We start from the raw sequence: 17,682 nt of genomic DNA on the forward strand, positions 1-17,682 counted from the left end.
TGTACGGCTGACTGCACCAGATTATGAATCATTGTGTTTACTATAGTTCTAATAGAAGAGAGGTTTGTACGCAAGGTTCGCGACTGGCGGAGGTATAAAAAGTTCAAAACTTATAGATCAGTGACCCGCAAAATTATGCAGCTGACAGTTGCCTGTTTGATAAAGCTCCTTTATTTTGGAAATACACAGGTTTATAAATATTAAACAAGACAAATGTGCATGCTAAATCTGTCTACTAAGTTGTTGAACTACTATAGCTACTGCGTTTCTAGACTTCGCTATGACTGTACGGCTGACTGCACCAGATTATGAATCATTTATGTTTATTATAATAGTAGTAATTGAAACAGAAGAGAGCCTTATATGCAAGGATTTCGGCTGGCGGAAGTATAAAAATTTATAGATCACTAGCTGACCCGCGCAACTTCGCTTGCGTCATATAAGAGAGATTTTCCCCGATTGTGTAACATTTTTTACTGGTTCTCTGCTCCTATTGATCGTAGCGTGATGATATATAGCCTATAGCCTTCCTCAATAAATGGGCTATCTAACACTGAAAGAATTTTTCAAATCGGACCAGTAGTTCCTGAGATTAGCGCGTTCAAACAAACAAACAAACTCTTCAGCTTTATAATACGTGGGCCACTACTTATATTTTGAGCCTAACTATGAAAAACGGTAAATATGTGAGTGAAAACTACTTTATCGTGTTCTCGGGTATTCTTATGCATGATCTAGATTGATTTTTATCCGATCGAAATATTTTTTTAATATTTTTTTTCTTTCCCGAAGACCCCTCAAAAACAGGGTGTTTAAAAGCATAACCTGTTTCTTGTGCCGATGAAAAATCAAAGTTAATACTATTTATTCTTGACGTTTTGGAACTAAATAAAGTCATTTGATGTCAAACTGTAGTGTGTGGCGAGAAACTAATTTATTCGATTATTTTCGTGCACATAACAGCCGGTTGTTTAACAAGATGTGTTAGGGCGGGCATTGTCATTATGGCACTCGACTTGTAGGATTTTGTGGTTTTTCCATATTTTAAACCAGTCTTTCGGTAAACTTTTGATTGTAAATCAATAAGAATTAACCATTCTACATTTTTCTAAAGACATTTTGGGCCGTGACAAAGGTTTTTATAAAAAATCAAGGGACTATTTGTTTCGAAGTGCTTCGAGCGCGAAAAACTTTTTCTGGATTTGGTTCATCTTAAAGCATCCATAAAGTCGACTGACGTTTACTTTTCGGCTCATGCGCATAGATCCTAGATCTGTGGTCTGTCACAATTTGATACATGTATTTTGAAGCAAAACGATAGAATTTTCAAGCATTTGTTCGCACTAATCGGCGCGAGTACCTTTGCGAATTCTTGTACAAAAAAATTGGCTCATTTAGAAAAAAACTTCTAAACGGAAATGTTTTCTCCAAATATTTTATATCTAAGAGTGGAAATAATGTATAGGATTGTATCGATCTATTGATGTGTCAGGAAACGAAAATGCATAATTAATTTACGCACAGCATCGATTTTTCCGGACACAACTGGTGACCTTGGACGACCTTCAGGAATTTCATTGGTGAGGGAAGAATAATCATGTTAGAACTCTACATATTAGCGTTTTAAATTTTCAAAAGATCGGACTTTATCACCAAAATAATAAATAAGTCGATATAGACACGACTGTTTCTATAAGTCACCTCGAAAGTCGTGAAAAATATTTCCACGAAAATGTTAACATCCTAATACCATTTTCCCGCACACTTACAATTTTCGATCGACGATATTGAAAATATTTTTAGCGCAGATTTCAAAACTTTCTTAGGAATGTAGTAGTCAAAAAGGTCAAACTTTACGATGAAAAAACCAAATGGCGTCTAAAACAATCAGATTCGTCAAGGCTCAAAATATAAGTAGTGACCTAAGTATTAGTATAGATAAAATAGTAGTAATTGAAACAGAAGAGAGCCTTATATGCAAGGTTTTCGGCTGGCGGAAGTATAAAAATGTATAGATCATTCACCCACAAAATTATCTATACAGCTGACGACGGTTAGTTTGTTAAAGTTACTTTATTTTGGTAATACACTAGCTTATGAATAAGTATTTCTCGCTACTAAATTGTTAGATTATAGTTACCTACTGCGTTTCTAAACTTCATTATGAGTGTACGGCTGACTGCACCAACTGAATCATGTGTTTACTAACAAAAGTGGTGTAATGTTTGTGTAATGTTTTGTTCTTAACCCTCGAGGGACAGTCCCTGAGAATTATGAGTTGTTTAGGAATTTACTATTAACCTTTTTCCTCTGGTACCTATCTATACTAATTAATATTATAAAGCTGAAGAGTTTGTTTGTTTGATTGTTTGTTTGTTTGTTTGAACGCACTAATCTCAGGAACTACGTGTCCGATTTGAAAAATTCTTTCAGTGTTAGATAGTCCATTTATCGAGGAAGGTTATAGGTTATATATCATCACGCTACTACCAATAGGAGCAGAGTGCCAGTGAAAAATGTTACAAAAACGGGGAACATTTTTAACGCTTATGTAACGCAAGCAAAGTTGCGCGGGTCAGCTAGTATAGAATAAACATAGGCAACAGAATATTCTCTAAGTAGGTACATACCTTTATTACTAAGGTTTGTATCGTAGTTGTAGAATCATAGCCGCAGGCAAGAAATAAAGGCAGTGGTTTAGGTCACGCCGAAAACCATTGCGTCGGGTTCGATTCCCACACGGAGCAATTGTTTCGGGTCTGGTTGTGCTTTGTGTCCGTTGCTTGTATGTTTGTAAAAGTCTCCGCGACATAAGAGCAATTCTTAGTGCAGGAGTTGTCTTTTTTTTAGTAAAATGCTTAGTGGAGGCAGACAAATAAATAGTAGGTATCCTTTTTTACGTTTTTTCCCGTAGTCGTACTATAATAGGAATAGCAAATAAACTAGTTTGTTCCTCGTACCTAATATTGTAACATTGATAACATGGTTATGCAGTTAACCTAATGACTTGTTCTAGTTATTATTGTATTTACATGACATACTCGGTGGAAATAACCCAACAGAGAACTGGTTTTGGAACATATTACGGTAGTTTACTGGTTTAGATAAAAATACAAGGTGGAGCATAGCGAGATTAATGATTGGTTATCTTCTAACTAAGCATATTTAAGTCATTTTTTAATAACATAAGTCAGAAACAATGCCTTATTATGCGTGCAGCACTGGATTTTTTAGGAAGTAGTCCGTCTCCTAGGACGTATGGCTATCATCAGGGTTAATTTCTTGAATGTCAATGCCGTGGTTTAGCCATGGTAGCGTAATAGACGTACATAGATTTGCATATATTATGTATATTGGTTATTCTGTTCAGAAAGAAAATAAATCCAATAAAATAAAGATGATTAAAATCGGTCCTGTCGTATACGAGCCACTAAACATTATTTGATGCATCAAACTGCATAAAACATTACACAAAATACTCATGTTTGCTCTTTTGTGATTAGCGACATCTATGAAGCGGAAATGAAACTAACTGCATACTGAACACCGAATGTAACGATGCGTATAAAGTACATCAAATAATTAAAATATCATTACTACCTACCTATCCGTTTTCATAAATATACAATCAAGAATAATAATTGTAATATATTATATTACTCTTATTTATTGTAATATTTATGCATCGATCGATTTTAAGCGTTTCAATTTCCGAACGGGAAGCGTTCGTCAGAGCGACGCCTACCGGATCAACTGTAAACTAAATTCAAATTTTTGTTTCAAACGTCAAATTACCAACGGGTGAATGTTTGGTGGAACTGTTTTCTTGTGAGAATATTTTTAAAACTGTTGTTACCCGATAATTATAGTAAAAAGTGTTAACGAATTATGATTACTGTGTGATTTGTGATATTCGGACACTTTTTATTGTGTTATAATCATGGATCCTTTCACTCAGGTATGTGCGAACTGTGATTTTATAATTTATGTTTTAACGGTCGCATAATTGAGAAGGTCATTGCAAAATGGCTAGATTTTATTCTTAATTGTTTAATTTCAGCGCATGTTAGAGAGGGCGCGAGCTAGACAGGAGAAAATAGATCAAAAACTTGCTAACACTGGACAAACCGTTCCTAAAAGGAAACCGTTATCAGAGAACATTGCTGTGGTTAAATCGGAGAATTCGCCGGTTAAATCTCCGAATAAAATTGCTAGAGAGTCGATTACTTCGCCGAGGAGGCAGTCGAAAGATCATTCGAGGTCGGAAACTCCTACTAAAGTTGTTGCTAAAAGGTCAAGTTTGAAGAGTGAGACGGCGTCACCACAGCGGGCGCGGAACGATGTTATTGTGACTAAAAAAGAGTTCAAAAGTCCTAAAAGAGGTAGTATTAACCGCCGGAACTCGGACGTGTCGGTGGAGATCAATATTTCTCATCGAAATGACATCCAGATTGAGGTGCAGGTGGAAGAAAGAGACGCGCCTATCAGCGTGGTGTATGACTCACAGGCACTGTCTGGACCTAATGTTGTTATCAAGGAGATAACGGGTAAGTTTCACTTGCAATCTTATTGGTTTCTAGTTGCTCTCATAGTTGACTAAGTGTACAATGTACTTTGCATCATATTGAGTTTTTAGCTGGTCCTAATGAGATCAATAATTGGATTAAAATCAGGCATGGTATAATGCTTTTCTAACTGACTTTGAAGATACATAATTGGCAAATTACTGATCATAACTCTATGGCTGGAAAATAGAAGTTATGAACTTTGTGGCTGGAACATATAATTCAATTTCCTCACCATTACCTTTACTGCTTATGACAAAATGTCAGCTTCAAGTTCTCCTAATACCGAGTAAAAGTTACCCATATATTGTATTTATTGCTGTTCTGTACAGCAAATGCTAACATATGATAATCATTAACTTGAGTACAAAGAACAATACTAACTGAAAAGCGCAAAAAGTTGTGAACTATTGAGTTTAGTCCTTGGTGCATATTGTGTCTAAGGGAATTGTGCTACAATCTATTGTTATAGCACTACTAGTAGACACTGTCTACTAACTGATATCTGACTAGGTACTTTGTGATAAATTGATATTGATATTTGTTAGATTAGCCATATACCATCATTCAAGACATAATATTAGACAATTGGTTATAGATATTGGTGCTTTAGATTGAAACAAGGTTCAAAGTTTGGGTAAATTTAATATCTGGCACTATGAAAACTTCACCCAAACTTAAAAAAAGTAAAGATAGACCAATAAAATGTCAAAATATATATTATGTAAATTATTTACTTTTGAGTCCATAATGAATTTTATTATCAACATCTCATTATGAGTTTATCATTGTTATTAATTATTTGTTTATCTAAATTAGTGTGAGGTTTCAATTAAGTCACATTTAATACTACAAAATGTCTATCACTAACAAAGCCTAATATTTCTAGTGTTTTTAGTAAAACATGACATAATCTATATTCCCGTCGCCACACTGGCTAGCAGGAAGAATCACAAAGACAATGACCCACAAAACAATTACGTTTTAAACCATTACTCACTATAATGATAACGATTCCACAAATTAATTGCTAAATGTTGCTCTAAAGTTCAACAAAACATTAGCTTATTAGATTCTTGTTAATTGAGCTTTTTGATATATTTGTTTTTTTATTAGTTAGTTTATTTCTTTGAAGAGCAGTTGAGAGTGGTGTATCTTTTACGCAGAAGGTACGAAAAACATTTATTTTACGGATAATTGTCTTTTAAAATATGAAATTGTGTTGTCCTTTTCTATTTATGTTGAGGAAAGAAACGTCTGTTATGTCCCTTTACTGTGTGTTCAAGGTAATTATACTAAATATGTAGTGTCAGTAAACCTGAATTAGTTTGAATCCTTTTAAGTCTTTGACTAATAAATTGTTCATGTGTGTTATTCATGTGTATAGTATATTTATAAATGTTAGTAGGCATATCTTCTGTTTAGTCAACTGTGATACTACGCTACCACAAGACTGCTTATGTTGATGTTTGATCCTGGATTTTCAAGACAAAGACCTCTAAAAATTTCACCATTACTATTTCATAGTTCAACTGCAAAAAATGTAACTGTTAGATAGATTTCATCATTTAAAATATAACATAGTTATTTGTGAAGAATATAAACATAGCTATAATATATTTCCTTGATTTCCAGAAGACTCATCCAATAAATTGGAGAAGGCATCAACAGAGATGGCAGAACAGAGGTCTGATCGAGGACTGAGACACAACTTCAAGTCTCGACTTGACAGACTTGGCAATCTATACTCAGGTATTTTTATTGTAATTTTATTGTAATTATTAATTTATTTATTTAACAGTACTTTTTTTTACATAAAATGACAATGTCAATTCTATCTTAGCTTATATTTATTCCTTTATTTACTACTTATTCCCCTTATCTAAAACTTAAATGTAACCAATTCTCTTGCGGAATCTAACAATAGCTCAGATCCAGGTATCTGTAGTTATTTATTTATTTTATTTGTATAATGATAGCTGAACATCATAGTTGTTTGCTTAGAGGTCTAAGCTGAAGAGTATGAAAGGCACACATGGTTAGCTGATAATTGTTGGTCACATCATAGACTACCAAGTATATGGCAAAATAATAACCATTACACTGGGCTCTCCAGCAAACTATATATACCAACTGAGAATATTCCCATAGTCATTAAAAAGATGTAAGACCAAACTTCCAAATATTAAGGAATTGGGGATTTACTCTTATCAAAACTACACTCTCTGTTCTTATCTTTGCGTTATATCCTGAAGCAATATCTGCATTCGTCAATAACATCTATATACCTGATAAAAATAACCAAACAAAATATTAAACAGTACCTACATCATCTTCATATCATAATTACTATGGGTCAACTATTATATTATACTAGCTGACTCGCGCTGCTTCGCTTGTATCACAGAAGAGAGAACAGGAAATCATTTTCCCCGTTTTTGTAACATTTTTTACTCGTACTCTGCTCCTATTGGTCGCAGCGTGATGTTATATAGTCTATAGACTTCCTTAATAAATCGGCTATCCATCAGCAAAGATTTTTTCAATTCGCACCATTAGTTCCTGAGATTAGCGCGTTCAACAAACAAATTAACTCTTCAGCTTTATAATAGTAGTATAAATAATATGACCAAAAATATTTGAAACAGTATATACAGAGACCTGACATCACCATCATATCATAATTACTATTAGTCAACTTACTAATGTATTACATTTGACTCACGGTAGTATAATTTGTATCCTGCATTGATATAATAATATACATCCTGATATAAACAGGATGTGATAAGGATAAGGAGATATTGTATTAAGTGAAAGCTTGACTGTTCATTCATTACTTAGCTTTGCTGTATAGAAAATACTGGTATTTAATTTTTTTATTGCTACTGGATTCTTCTGAAATAAAATTATTTGACTGTGAAATTACTTAGAAATTAAATTAGTAATCTGTAACTTAAGTTCTTTGCTTTGTTACGTAAGGTCAGTTTTCACAAAAAAAAAAGAGTTTTTCTTGCGAATTTTCAGGATATAAACATAAGTAGGTTTTAAAATATACTCAAATAAATGGTTATAACATTCCTTACGGTCGAATCCTTTCTACATTCATGTTTCTTCATTGAAAATTATTTATGGTATAAATACACATTAAGGAATTTATTAACATTTTAAAAGCAGCTGTATAGCCACAGTACATTAGCAACTACTATAACAAACAAAAAATACCTAATATACAATTTTTTTTTACAGATAAACCGAATCTATCGTCGCCCATCCATCGTACCGAGAACGACTTCTCAGCAGCTACTCCGCCTTCAGAGTTCGAGCCCGCCAAGCCTAAGCCGCGGCCGCAGCTGGACGGCAAGAGAAAGTTCGGGAAACTAGCGGCTTTAGCCGATGAAATCAACAGCTGGGAGGACGACTTGACAAGTCATAGTTATGTAAGTCGATGCTAGTAATCTAGCGCCTTAACACTAGCATTAAAGCCTGTGACTTTGTTCGCGTGAAAAGATTTCTCGTGTTAAAAATACCCTATGTGTTAATTAAAGGATACCTAAAAATTCGTTTAGTAGTTTGGCGTGATTAAGGAACTAACATCTGTCAAAATATTGACTATGCCTGCAAACAAATTCTCTTTACCAAAGATCTGCAGCATCCTAGATAGATTATAGTAGTTATAATCTTAATACAATATTATTTCTCTGGAATGCTGAACAGAAGTCATAATATAATTTATGTTGTTTCTTTTATGGCGTTTGTCAATAAACAATGGGTATAATAAACGTTGTTTGTTTGCATTCCAAAAAAAAAAACAACAAGAATTTAATTATCTAATTGTAGAATCAAAATAATCGTTAATGGCTATAAATGATATCTGCCTACCCATTTCGCAGTTGGCAATTAGTGTACATCAATTTAGACTAGAGCTTACTATGAAGTACATGCTACTATAATGCATGAATCAATGTAGAGCATAGTGCCTATCACAAAGTTGTCAACGGCCGCTAGACCTTTCTTTACTAATCGCACTACTATATAAGTACAATGTGCCTATGCCTTTCGCTAGCTCAAAATATATTTTACTAGCTTTTACCCGCGACTTCGTCCGCCACCTGAATTTTCCCATGGGAATGCGTAATTTTCCCGGGGTAAAAAGTAGCCTATGTCCTTTCTCGTGTATCAAAGTATCTCCATACCAAATTTCATGCAGATTGGTTCAGTAGTTTAGGCGTGATTGAGTAACAGATAGACAGAGTTACTTTCGCATTTATAATATTGGTATGGATATTCAAAGTCTCATTATTTCTTTTCTCTACAGCAACCTGTGAACGCAAAGAAGACGACGAATAAATTGGAGCCCAAGCAAAAAGAACTAGACGCTTCTACTCTCGACGTCTCCATACATTCATTCAAGGACATCAACAAGGCGATAGAATCCGCCGGCAAAGCTAAACAGGTTTGACACTTTGTAGTATAAATGTAGAATTTAACGGTTTTTAGATCTAAGAATAAGTTTTGTCTACAAGGGGACAAAATAATAAAAAAAAATCATAGTTTCTTTATCTGGCAGTTAGGCCTATACGACACGTACCCTTGGTGACGTAGATAATACTAGCTGTTTACTCCGATCTTGTACCGCGCAGCTGAAAGTTCCGCGCGGCTCCGCGCGATCATATAAACTTAGCCTAAACCTATTTTAGTTAAAAAGCTACTATAATATGTTTTCTCCTTTTCATTTCGCTAAGGAGTGAAAGAAACAAAACACTCTATAAGCCTTTCATAACTTGATATATTTTTATGAATAAGAGGGGGGGGGGGGGGGATACATCTATTCATTAGTGCAATACGTTGAATTGGGCTTCTTCGCTTTATCTAGTGGATAGTCTATCCATAAATGTTGAAAATTGGTACTTGATCTCGTTAAAAACAGTCATTTGTGAATCCTGCTCATCAGAATGAGTATGCAAATGTGCATTATGCATTCATTGACTTTTATTTTTATACAAGGTTTGAGACAAACGAGTTCTTTAAGATCAATTTGTATGTCAACCGTTTTATTATTTTATTATCTTTGTGTGCTATAACGAACATGACTTCTGCACATAAAACAGTATAACTCTTAAACTGTTCTTATATTTCATGTCTAGTAAATGAGTCTCGGATTCGAATCCTCCATGCTTCGAAAATAACGTTAAGGCTTGGGTCTTGCGCCTGACTTCACGTAGAATGTAATATCTATTAAAAATACACTTTTAAGGTCTATTGTTTTTAGTCAAAGGGAGATAGATCAAAACCTTTTAAGTTGGTTCCCGTAATTCTCCAAAACGTCTTGACTGAATTTATAAAATTTTGTGAGCATATTGAGTAGTTCTGAGAATCGGCCAACATCTATTTATCCCCTAAGTGATAAGGGTTGCCCAACTCTAACATTAAAAAAAAAATGGCAAAACAACGTTTTCCGAGTCAGCTAGTTGACTATAAAATGTTTGTTGCAGCCTATAAAGAAGTTCGACTCGCACACGTTCACGAGGCCGGCATCGAACGAGTGCCAAAGGCTGAACAAGCAGATTGTAGCTGAATTGGTAAGTACCTAGCGTGTAAGAGTATATAATAGTTATGTATCTCTTTCAGGAACTGTACTGAATAATTTTGTAGGCAAAACATTTTGTGATATTGATACTTTATGTTAGTAATTATATTTTTCTCATTGTTCCGTATTTAGAGGATTTTTTGTTTTTTTCTTTGAGAATTTTAGCAATTGAAAATTATATTGATTGATGTAAAAAAGTATTTTTTGGAAAAGATATTGTTAATGTTGAAAAGGTAAGTATAAATTTTTGTTATTATTTTTATGTAATATTTTTTTGTTGTTAAGTATGTACCTATTATATTATTATTTATTTTCAGCATAGATGTTGATAACGGTACTTAACGATATTTATAAGTAGTTAAAACTAACAAATTTATGATTTTAATTTTATAAACGTAATACTGAGTTACATAAAAGTTATCCCCTTTATTAAAATAATTATTTATCCAAATCCCTACTAATATCCCTCAATATCTTATGATTGGAACAATGGTGAATGGGTTTGTTCGTGTATTTAACAAAACGGTTTTGGGTACAATTTTATATTGAAAACGGCGAAGTTGCATCTTTACGTACCGCGGTACTACACTATGATCACACAGCAACAATCTCACAATAGGCCTATAACTGACTTGAGTTTAAGTGTTTTTCTATCACATCATATCGGCAAATTCTTTGCTTGATGATTAATACAATTTAACAACAAATCCTACTGTTTTACGCTCGTATAAAGCGCCTACTAAGCAAAGTTTACTTGTATCACAGCTACATTGCTATGTTGTGTTTCGTAGGCACTTTCTGTTGTGAGTACACTGCATTTTTTTTTATTAGAAATTGACGGTTTTAACCCATTGTTATAATAAATTAACAACAGACTCAAGGATTGATTAGTTAGTCCAGTTTTACATTTTCCAACGGTAAAGTTTTTCTAAAGACTTTTAGTATCTGGTGTTTCCGATGGATGGCATTATAATTGAGTCACCCTTATTAGATTCGAACTGTTATGAAAATGAGTCTTATTTCTTTACATATATACCATTTATTTATCCACTTTTTATTACTTTTGCGATTTTAGCCCCTCTGTTCCGTTAAAATGGCTAAATATTTTACATACAATAACAATCGAATTAACATACTATAAAACTATCTTTGTAATTAATACAAGTACATTTAAATACAAAATAATAAGTATGTAAATACATATTTGTTGACACATCGTAAGAACACGTGGTCGCCGTGAATGGACAACAGATTTGCGTACGAGCGACTAATGTTTAGACTGTTTAGTACGCAGATAGCGACGCGACCTTTGGTTAGACTGTTCTCAAAAGAAATAGAGTGGATATTCAACTAAAACTTTTTTTCAATAGTTGTTAAATAAAAGTAGTAATACCCCAATGGGCTAAGCGTTTGAAACCCACCCAAGTGGTCGAACACAACAGACCAGACCTTTTGGAATAATGTGTGTATTAGGTTACAGTCATGTTCTTGTGCTAAAGGAAACCGTGTAAATGAAAATTTATAAAAGTTAATTAAATACAGTTTTTGAAAGTATTCAAAGTCCCCTATCCCCGTCCGTATTTGTTGTTTAAATAGGATATTTGTTAGATTTTTTTTATAACCCGTGATTGTCCCCCTGCTGGGCAAGTCTCCTCTCGAACGAGGGAGGAGACCTTCAGTCCATTAATAAGAAAGTGTTATAATATTATACTGATACACTTACCTTTTAAAAACTTATCAAGACCACCGCTTGCCAAATGAAACATAACTGTAGTCTTCCAGCCATTTGCTGTAATAAAAAGCTAACGCCAAAAACAGTTATAATATTATAGTTTTATTTAAGTACATACAAGCAACACAAAGTAAAAAATTATTGTTGTCCTAGTCGACTCTACACATTTTCCTATGCTAGTCAAATCAAGGATTACCATAGTTACATGTAGCGTCAATTTGATGATCCCGCATGGCATACTAAACAGCTGACGTATTTACATAGCAGCTCAGCACACAATGTATCTATCAGATGATTATATTGTAAACACGCTGTAGATTATATTGGTTAAGTAATGATTAGTCAATGTTAGGAAATATATAATACTAGCTGACCCGCGCAACTTCGCTTGCGTCACCGAAGAGAGAATGGGTCATAATTTTCCCCGTTTTTGTAACATTTTTCGTTGCTACTCCGCTCCTAATGCCCGTAGCGTGATGTTATATAGCCTATAGCCTTCCTCGATAAATGGGCTATCTAACACTGAAAGAATTTTTCAAATCGGACCAGTAGTTCCTGAGATTAGCGCGTTCAAACAAACAAACAAACAAACAATCAAACAAACAAACAAACTCTTCAGCTTTATTATATTAGTATAGATAATAGGCTCATGTACAGTGTGGTTTTTTTCTCTAAATAGTTAGTAGTGCGGGTTTAAACCCGACGCGATAGACTAATGACTTTTCGAAGCTATGTGTGTATTAGAAATAATGATCACTTGTTTCAATGGCGAAGGAAAACATTGTGCAACTTTGCATGCCTGAGAGTTCTTTAGAACTGTTCTTAAAGGTATGCGAAGGCCCAAACCCCCTTGCACAGCAGTGTGATATGGGTTAAATATATTTGATTTATTAGTTAATTTCTCTGTCAAAGGGTTGCTTGACCTCATTGGTCAAATAATAAATATCGGTTGAGTCATTTATGACATAAAGACCTTGTTCATATTTTATTGATATCCTTTCATTAAATGATATTATTACCTGGAAGACCATGTCCTTAATCGTTTAACCTACCTACGATTGCAAGGCTTTTATTTAACTGTTGATGTCAAATTTATATTTAAGAACGATTTAAGTTTTATAATATTCATGCGGATTAGGATTTTCAAATTACTGAAATTATATCCCGCCAGGATATAATTTCAGTAATTTGAAAATCCTGTTCTTAAGTAAGCCTATTTCTATATCCTTGTTTAGTTTCTAGTCTATTACGCGTATGATAAAAATTTATCTCTATCTTTACCATCGAGCGACATAAGAACGACAATTTCGGGCGTAGAGTCATAAAAACAATCACTAAAACACTTCAAAAATACTCCTAAGATTAAAGTACAAAATTCTTTGAAAATAGCACATCTCACTTTTCTCAAAAATAAATTCAAGTCTACAGTACGTCCGTTGCTTTTGTCCTTTTCTACGAGAACTTTACGACTTATTTGGACGTTTAACGGCTATATTTAAGTCAGAGTTATTTTTCCCCGACGGCCGCGTCTGGGTGGGCCGCCGCACAAAGGGAGTTTTGTGACGAGACCAATTTCGTGCCTAGGGTTTTACGTGGGTGAAATTATTGAGATGAACGGTTTTGTAGAATTTTATGTACCTTTTGAAGTGAAATAAATTTGTTAGTTAATAAAATTCTTATTTATATAAACTATTAGTAAATTAATCTTTATCATTTGTATAAGTTAAGCAAAAGAAATGAAAATAATCAATTGAAATGTTGTTATATGTACTAAAACGTATTTTGCATCTATTAGGTAAGTGTCTTGCGTGACGTGACAGCTCGCAAATGGTGTACAATAACTTTGAAGATTAAATAAAGATTATACTTTACACAAAATAGGGTACTTGGTAGTCTTACATGCTAAGTTAAGGCAATGAACGGTTATCAAGAAATCTAGAACACTATTCAACCTTTTTCCAACTTATTATGTCACAGATTACAGCTGTGCGTCAGCCCTACAGCGTTATGCATAAAATCGTCGCACGCGCATTCTTTCACTACATCAACGCACTAATAATATGCGGCCGAGTGTGCGCCATTGTTCTTTACACCGTTCCCTTACAAAACACCGTGTTTGCCAGCTTTTGCCTCTTACCGAATTGTTCCTGTGGTCACCTTTGTTTTCAAGGTTTTATAGCCTTTCTGAGAGACAGGACCATGGGGAGTGTAGACTGCTTTGGTTAAATTTACCACGGGTTGATGTTGACCTCAATTTCTTTTGTTTAACTGCCAAATTAAATCGATAATATGGGAAATATTATTTCATATAAATAATATTATGGGTCTGGCCGGAACTGTATACGACTTCTTCTTCTGATCGTAGGATTTAGGCTTTACCCCTCATTACACGGGACCTGTAAAACGGCGTCACGTCTGTGTATACGTTTATAATAAAAATAACAGTACTTATAGATGACCACCAAAAGTAAGTCGATATTTGCAAATTGTTTTAGCAATTCTGGGATAAAACTAATTGTAGCAACCCATTATTGCAGTTATTTCAATCTTTACGTAGGATTTAATGCAGCATCAAAATGTCGAAGGTTAAAACCACCCTGTTTAATCCTTCCAGGACAAAATTTGTTAAAAAAAAATACTCATTCACACATGTTATCATCGGATTGATCCCTACCATCTCTACGTGTGGTCTGTCCGTGACGTATCATTTGACACTGAAACGTTTAGATAAACTTAACCGATGTGCCCATCTGCTTAGTATTCTTGAGTGTGCGCGATATTACGTAGGGTGGATGCGTTTAACGATTTGTGATGTAAAAATGTTTGTTTATTAATGATGAGCATATCATTTCGATAACGACGAGATATAGATTTTTTGGTAATGTTTGCTGTGGTGTCATTGGTAAAGTTAATTCAACCTGAAATCCATTCACTGAAAATGTAAATCGTGATGATTCATAAAATATAAAAATTGACTCCGCAATACCATTGCGAATTTTCCAAATGAATTAGGCAAACTCCAATAATACTGCCTGACTCCAGTTCGACCCTAAGATCTCATGATTCGTTGTTGCAGATAATATCACTCGTTCCACAGAACTATACAAGCTTGTACTAATTCATTTACAGTCAATAAATTTGTAACAGTTCGATTGTGATCTTCACAGTCCCCATCTTCAAATACCTTTCAAAACAAATAAGTTCTAATTAGTAACAACACTAGCTCCCATATTTGCATTGTCATAACAATAAACATTTGTATATGGGTTTATTATGATGGTCCATTCATGGTGGCTGGTGACATAATACACCGTTTACCTTGCGTTCAAACCTAGGGTGATATGCGGGTGACGAGTAAATATTGACCAAATTATTGTGTTTTGTGGTGGGTCACTTGATGGTGTTATTGTTATTTTCTATAATACAGTGCTATGCGTCTACCCACTCTCATTCCGGGAGTATAGAAATAAGTTATTAGATTTTTAGTCGCAAAGATACTTCTTTTCTTTTGAGTAAATTTTAAGAAAGTTTTAGTCTTCGTAAGAATGTAGATTATTTTACTGAAAAAAAAAATTGTTTAAATTGTTTTAAAGACTCACTTAGAGACAAACGATAATAAAAAAGACCTATTATGTGCCTATCACTTATTATGTTGATTAAATTGCAACTCTTGTGCTTCCATACGACTTTACTATGTCGAAGTCAAAGTCAAAGTCAAGTCAGAGTCGTGTGTATATAGCGTGTTTTCTCACGAGATCAGCACAACAAAACTACACAACACTTTGTAATACAATATACTCATACCCATTCATTCATTCCAAATTAGCATTACGTGGTTTTGTCGGCTACCAAAACTACCCACAGTTGAATGAAACCAATGTTTACTACAAGCGGTGCCCACGATCTATCTATCTAGCTGACCCCCACAACTTCGTTTGCGTCACATATAAGAGAACAGGTGATCATTTTCCCCGTTTTTGTAACAATTTTAACTTGTACTCTGCTCGTATTGGTCGTAGCGTGATGCTATAAAGCCTTCCTCAATAATAGGCCAAAACTAAAATATTGTTTCAATTCGCACCAGTAGTTTCTGAGATTGGTGCGTTCAAAAACAAACTCTACAATTTTATAATATTAGTATAAATTTACCAAGCATTCAGTATGCGCAAGAGTTGAATCTAAATCCGCATCTCGCGTGCTTCTGACGGTTAAAATGTCATCATCCATCGCAGCTTCCGTGTAACTGTAATGTGGGTCGTATCTATATCTGTTGTGACTTGTGTTATGCTTCTAAGAATATTATGTCGATTTGAGTTCAGGTGTTTATGACTACGATATTTGATAATGACAGGTTTATGGTGTACTTAAGATGGGAGCTAAAATTAGACGGGTCGAATGTCTTTCTACTAACGTAAGTTGTAACAGACAGACTAGCATTGACAATAATAAATACTACCGTCAAATATCATCATTACTTGTTCTCTAGTATCTGAGTAAGAAATCAGGCATTTATAATTATTTTAATGTTAGGTAAGTACTATTTTGCCCACATGCACTTCCTTATGAGCACTTCTATTACTAACTAGCTTCTGCCCGCGACTTTCCCCGCGTGTTTGTGTCTTAAGACAGAATTTTCATACAAACTTTTATCCCATATTTTATCCCTTTGGTGTCAAATTGATCAAAATCATGCCTACGTTATAACATCTACCTGCTTGCTAAATTTCAGCCCAATCCATACAGTGATTTGGACTGTGCGTTGATATATAACTATGCCAGTCAGCCAGTCCTTTTTATTATACTTTGATTGTATTGGTAAAACATTTTCTCCATATTGGCCATTTATATTTCAAGATTAGCAAGCTAACGTGTTCGTTCATTACTCCATTCGTCACCCGACACTTGGCCCGCCCAGATCCATTATAATTTGATGTCTGCCATTAGTTTATATTGTTTATAACTGTATCACATAATTATACACTTAGCATATAACTACTTTTAAAGATAAACTGCCTTAGGCAATAGGTATAGTTATTCTGTAGTTTAAATACCTAGATAAAAAGATTAAGTACTGGTTTCTGAAGAATAATATTGTATTAAACTAAAAAACATAATATTATATTAAAAACTATCTGACCCGACGAACTTCGTACCGCCTAACAGTCGATTCATATTTTTTTATTTATTCTCTCCGTAAGAATCATCATCGTACTTCAAATAATGTTATAAAATAAGAATTAGCGACATCAGTTCAGCTGCTCCCCAGTTTTGCGCTTAGCAATTCATTTAGTAATTATTTTTTTTATGATAGAAAATAGTGAACTATTTTACAGCCATATTATTTCTCAGCGAAATCTCTGAAAGTTGCGAACAAATAGTAATAAGCTCGGCTTAAGATTGTGTTGTATACTATACGAAATATTACAAGACGTAAACAATGATTTACTGTTAAACTAACATAGTCAAGAAGCAGTAAAGCACAAGATGAATTGAGTAAAATACAGCTAGAGCTCTAAAGCTACTAAGCTATTGAGAGATGTACTTAGTTCGACTAAAGCTGTGTACCTCCAGTATTTTTAGATTATTGCTAAAAACAAATTTTACTAATGCAGGTCTCAAAAATAAGGTTAATATTACTTGCATTTGTAATTTGACAATTATTGTATCCTAGATTTAGATTATATCAAAACTAGTTTTGTTAAACAAATGGACAGTTCAGTATTTTTACCCCTTTTACAATATGGCCCACTCTAATGTACACTCAAATTTATACTGTACAATTTTGTCGATTAAAA

At 34.0% G+C, this 17,682-nt stretch overlaps 1 protein-coding gene across 4 annotated transcripts in view; it reads left to right on the plus strand.

The window, feature by feature from the left end:
- The first annotated feature begins 3,791 nt into the window (after positions 1-3,791).
- scra (anillin, actin binding protein) overlaps positions 3,792-17,682 on the plus strand; it is a 61,258-nt gene continuing 47,367 nt past the window's right edge. For 3 of the 4 annotated variants that reach the window (XM_076129565.1, XM_076129567.1, XM_076129568.1), the window contains exons 1-6: positions 3,792-3,958; positions 4,061-4,547; positions 6,201-6,317; positions 7,815-8,005; positions 8,884-9,021; positions 10,061-10,147. In XM_076129565.1, the coding sequence (XP_075985680.1) occupies positions 3,941-3,958; positions 4,061-4,547; positions 6,201-6,317; positions 7,815-8,005; positions 8,884-9,021; positions 10,061-10,147 (1,038 nt within the window). In that variant the 5' untranslated portion in view covers positions 3,792-3,940. The remainder of the gene's footprint in view (positions 3,959-4,060; positions 4,548-6,200; positions 6,318-7,814; positions 8,006-8,883; positions 9,022-10,060; positions 10,148-17,682) is intronic. The other variant, XM_076129566.1, reaches the window with a different exon arrangement.

The sequence above is a fragment of the Anticarsia gemmatalis genome, chromosome 22 (assembly GCF_050436995.1).
Source record: "Anticarsia gemmatalis isolate Benzon Research Colony breed Stoneville strain chromosome 22, ilAntGemm2 primary, whole genome shotgun sequence".
Classification (NCBI taxonomy): Eukaryota; Metazoa; Arthropoda; class Insecta; order Lepidoptera; family Erebidae; genus Anticarsia; species Anticarsia gemmatalis.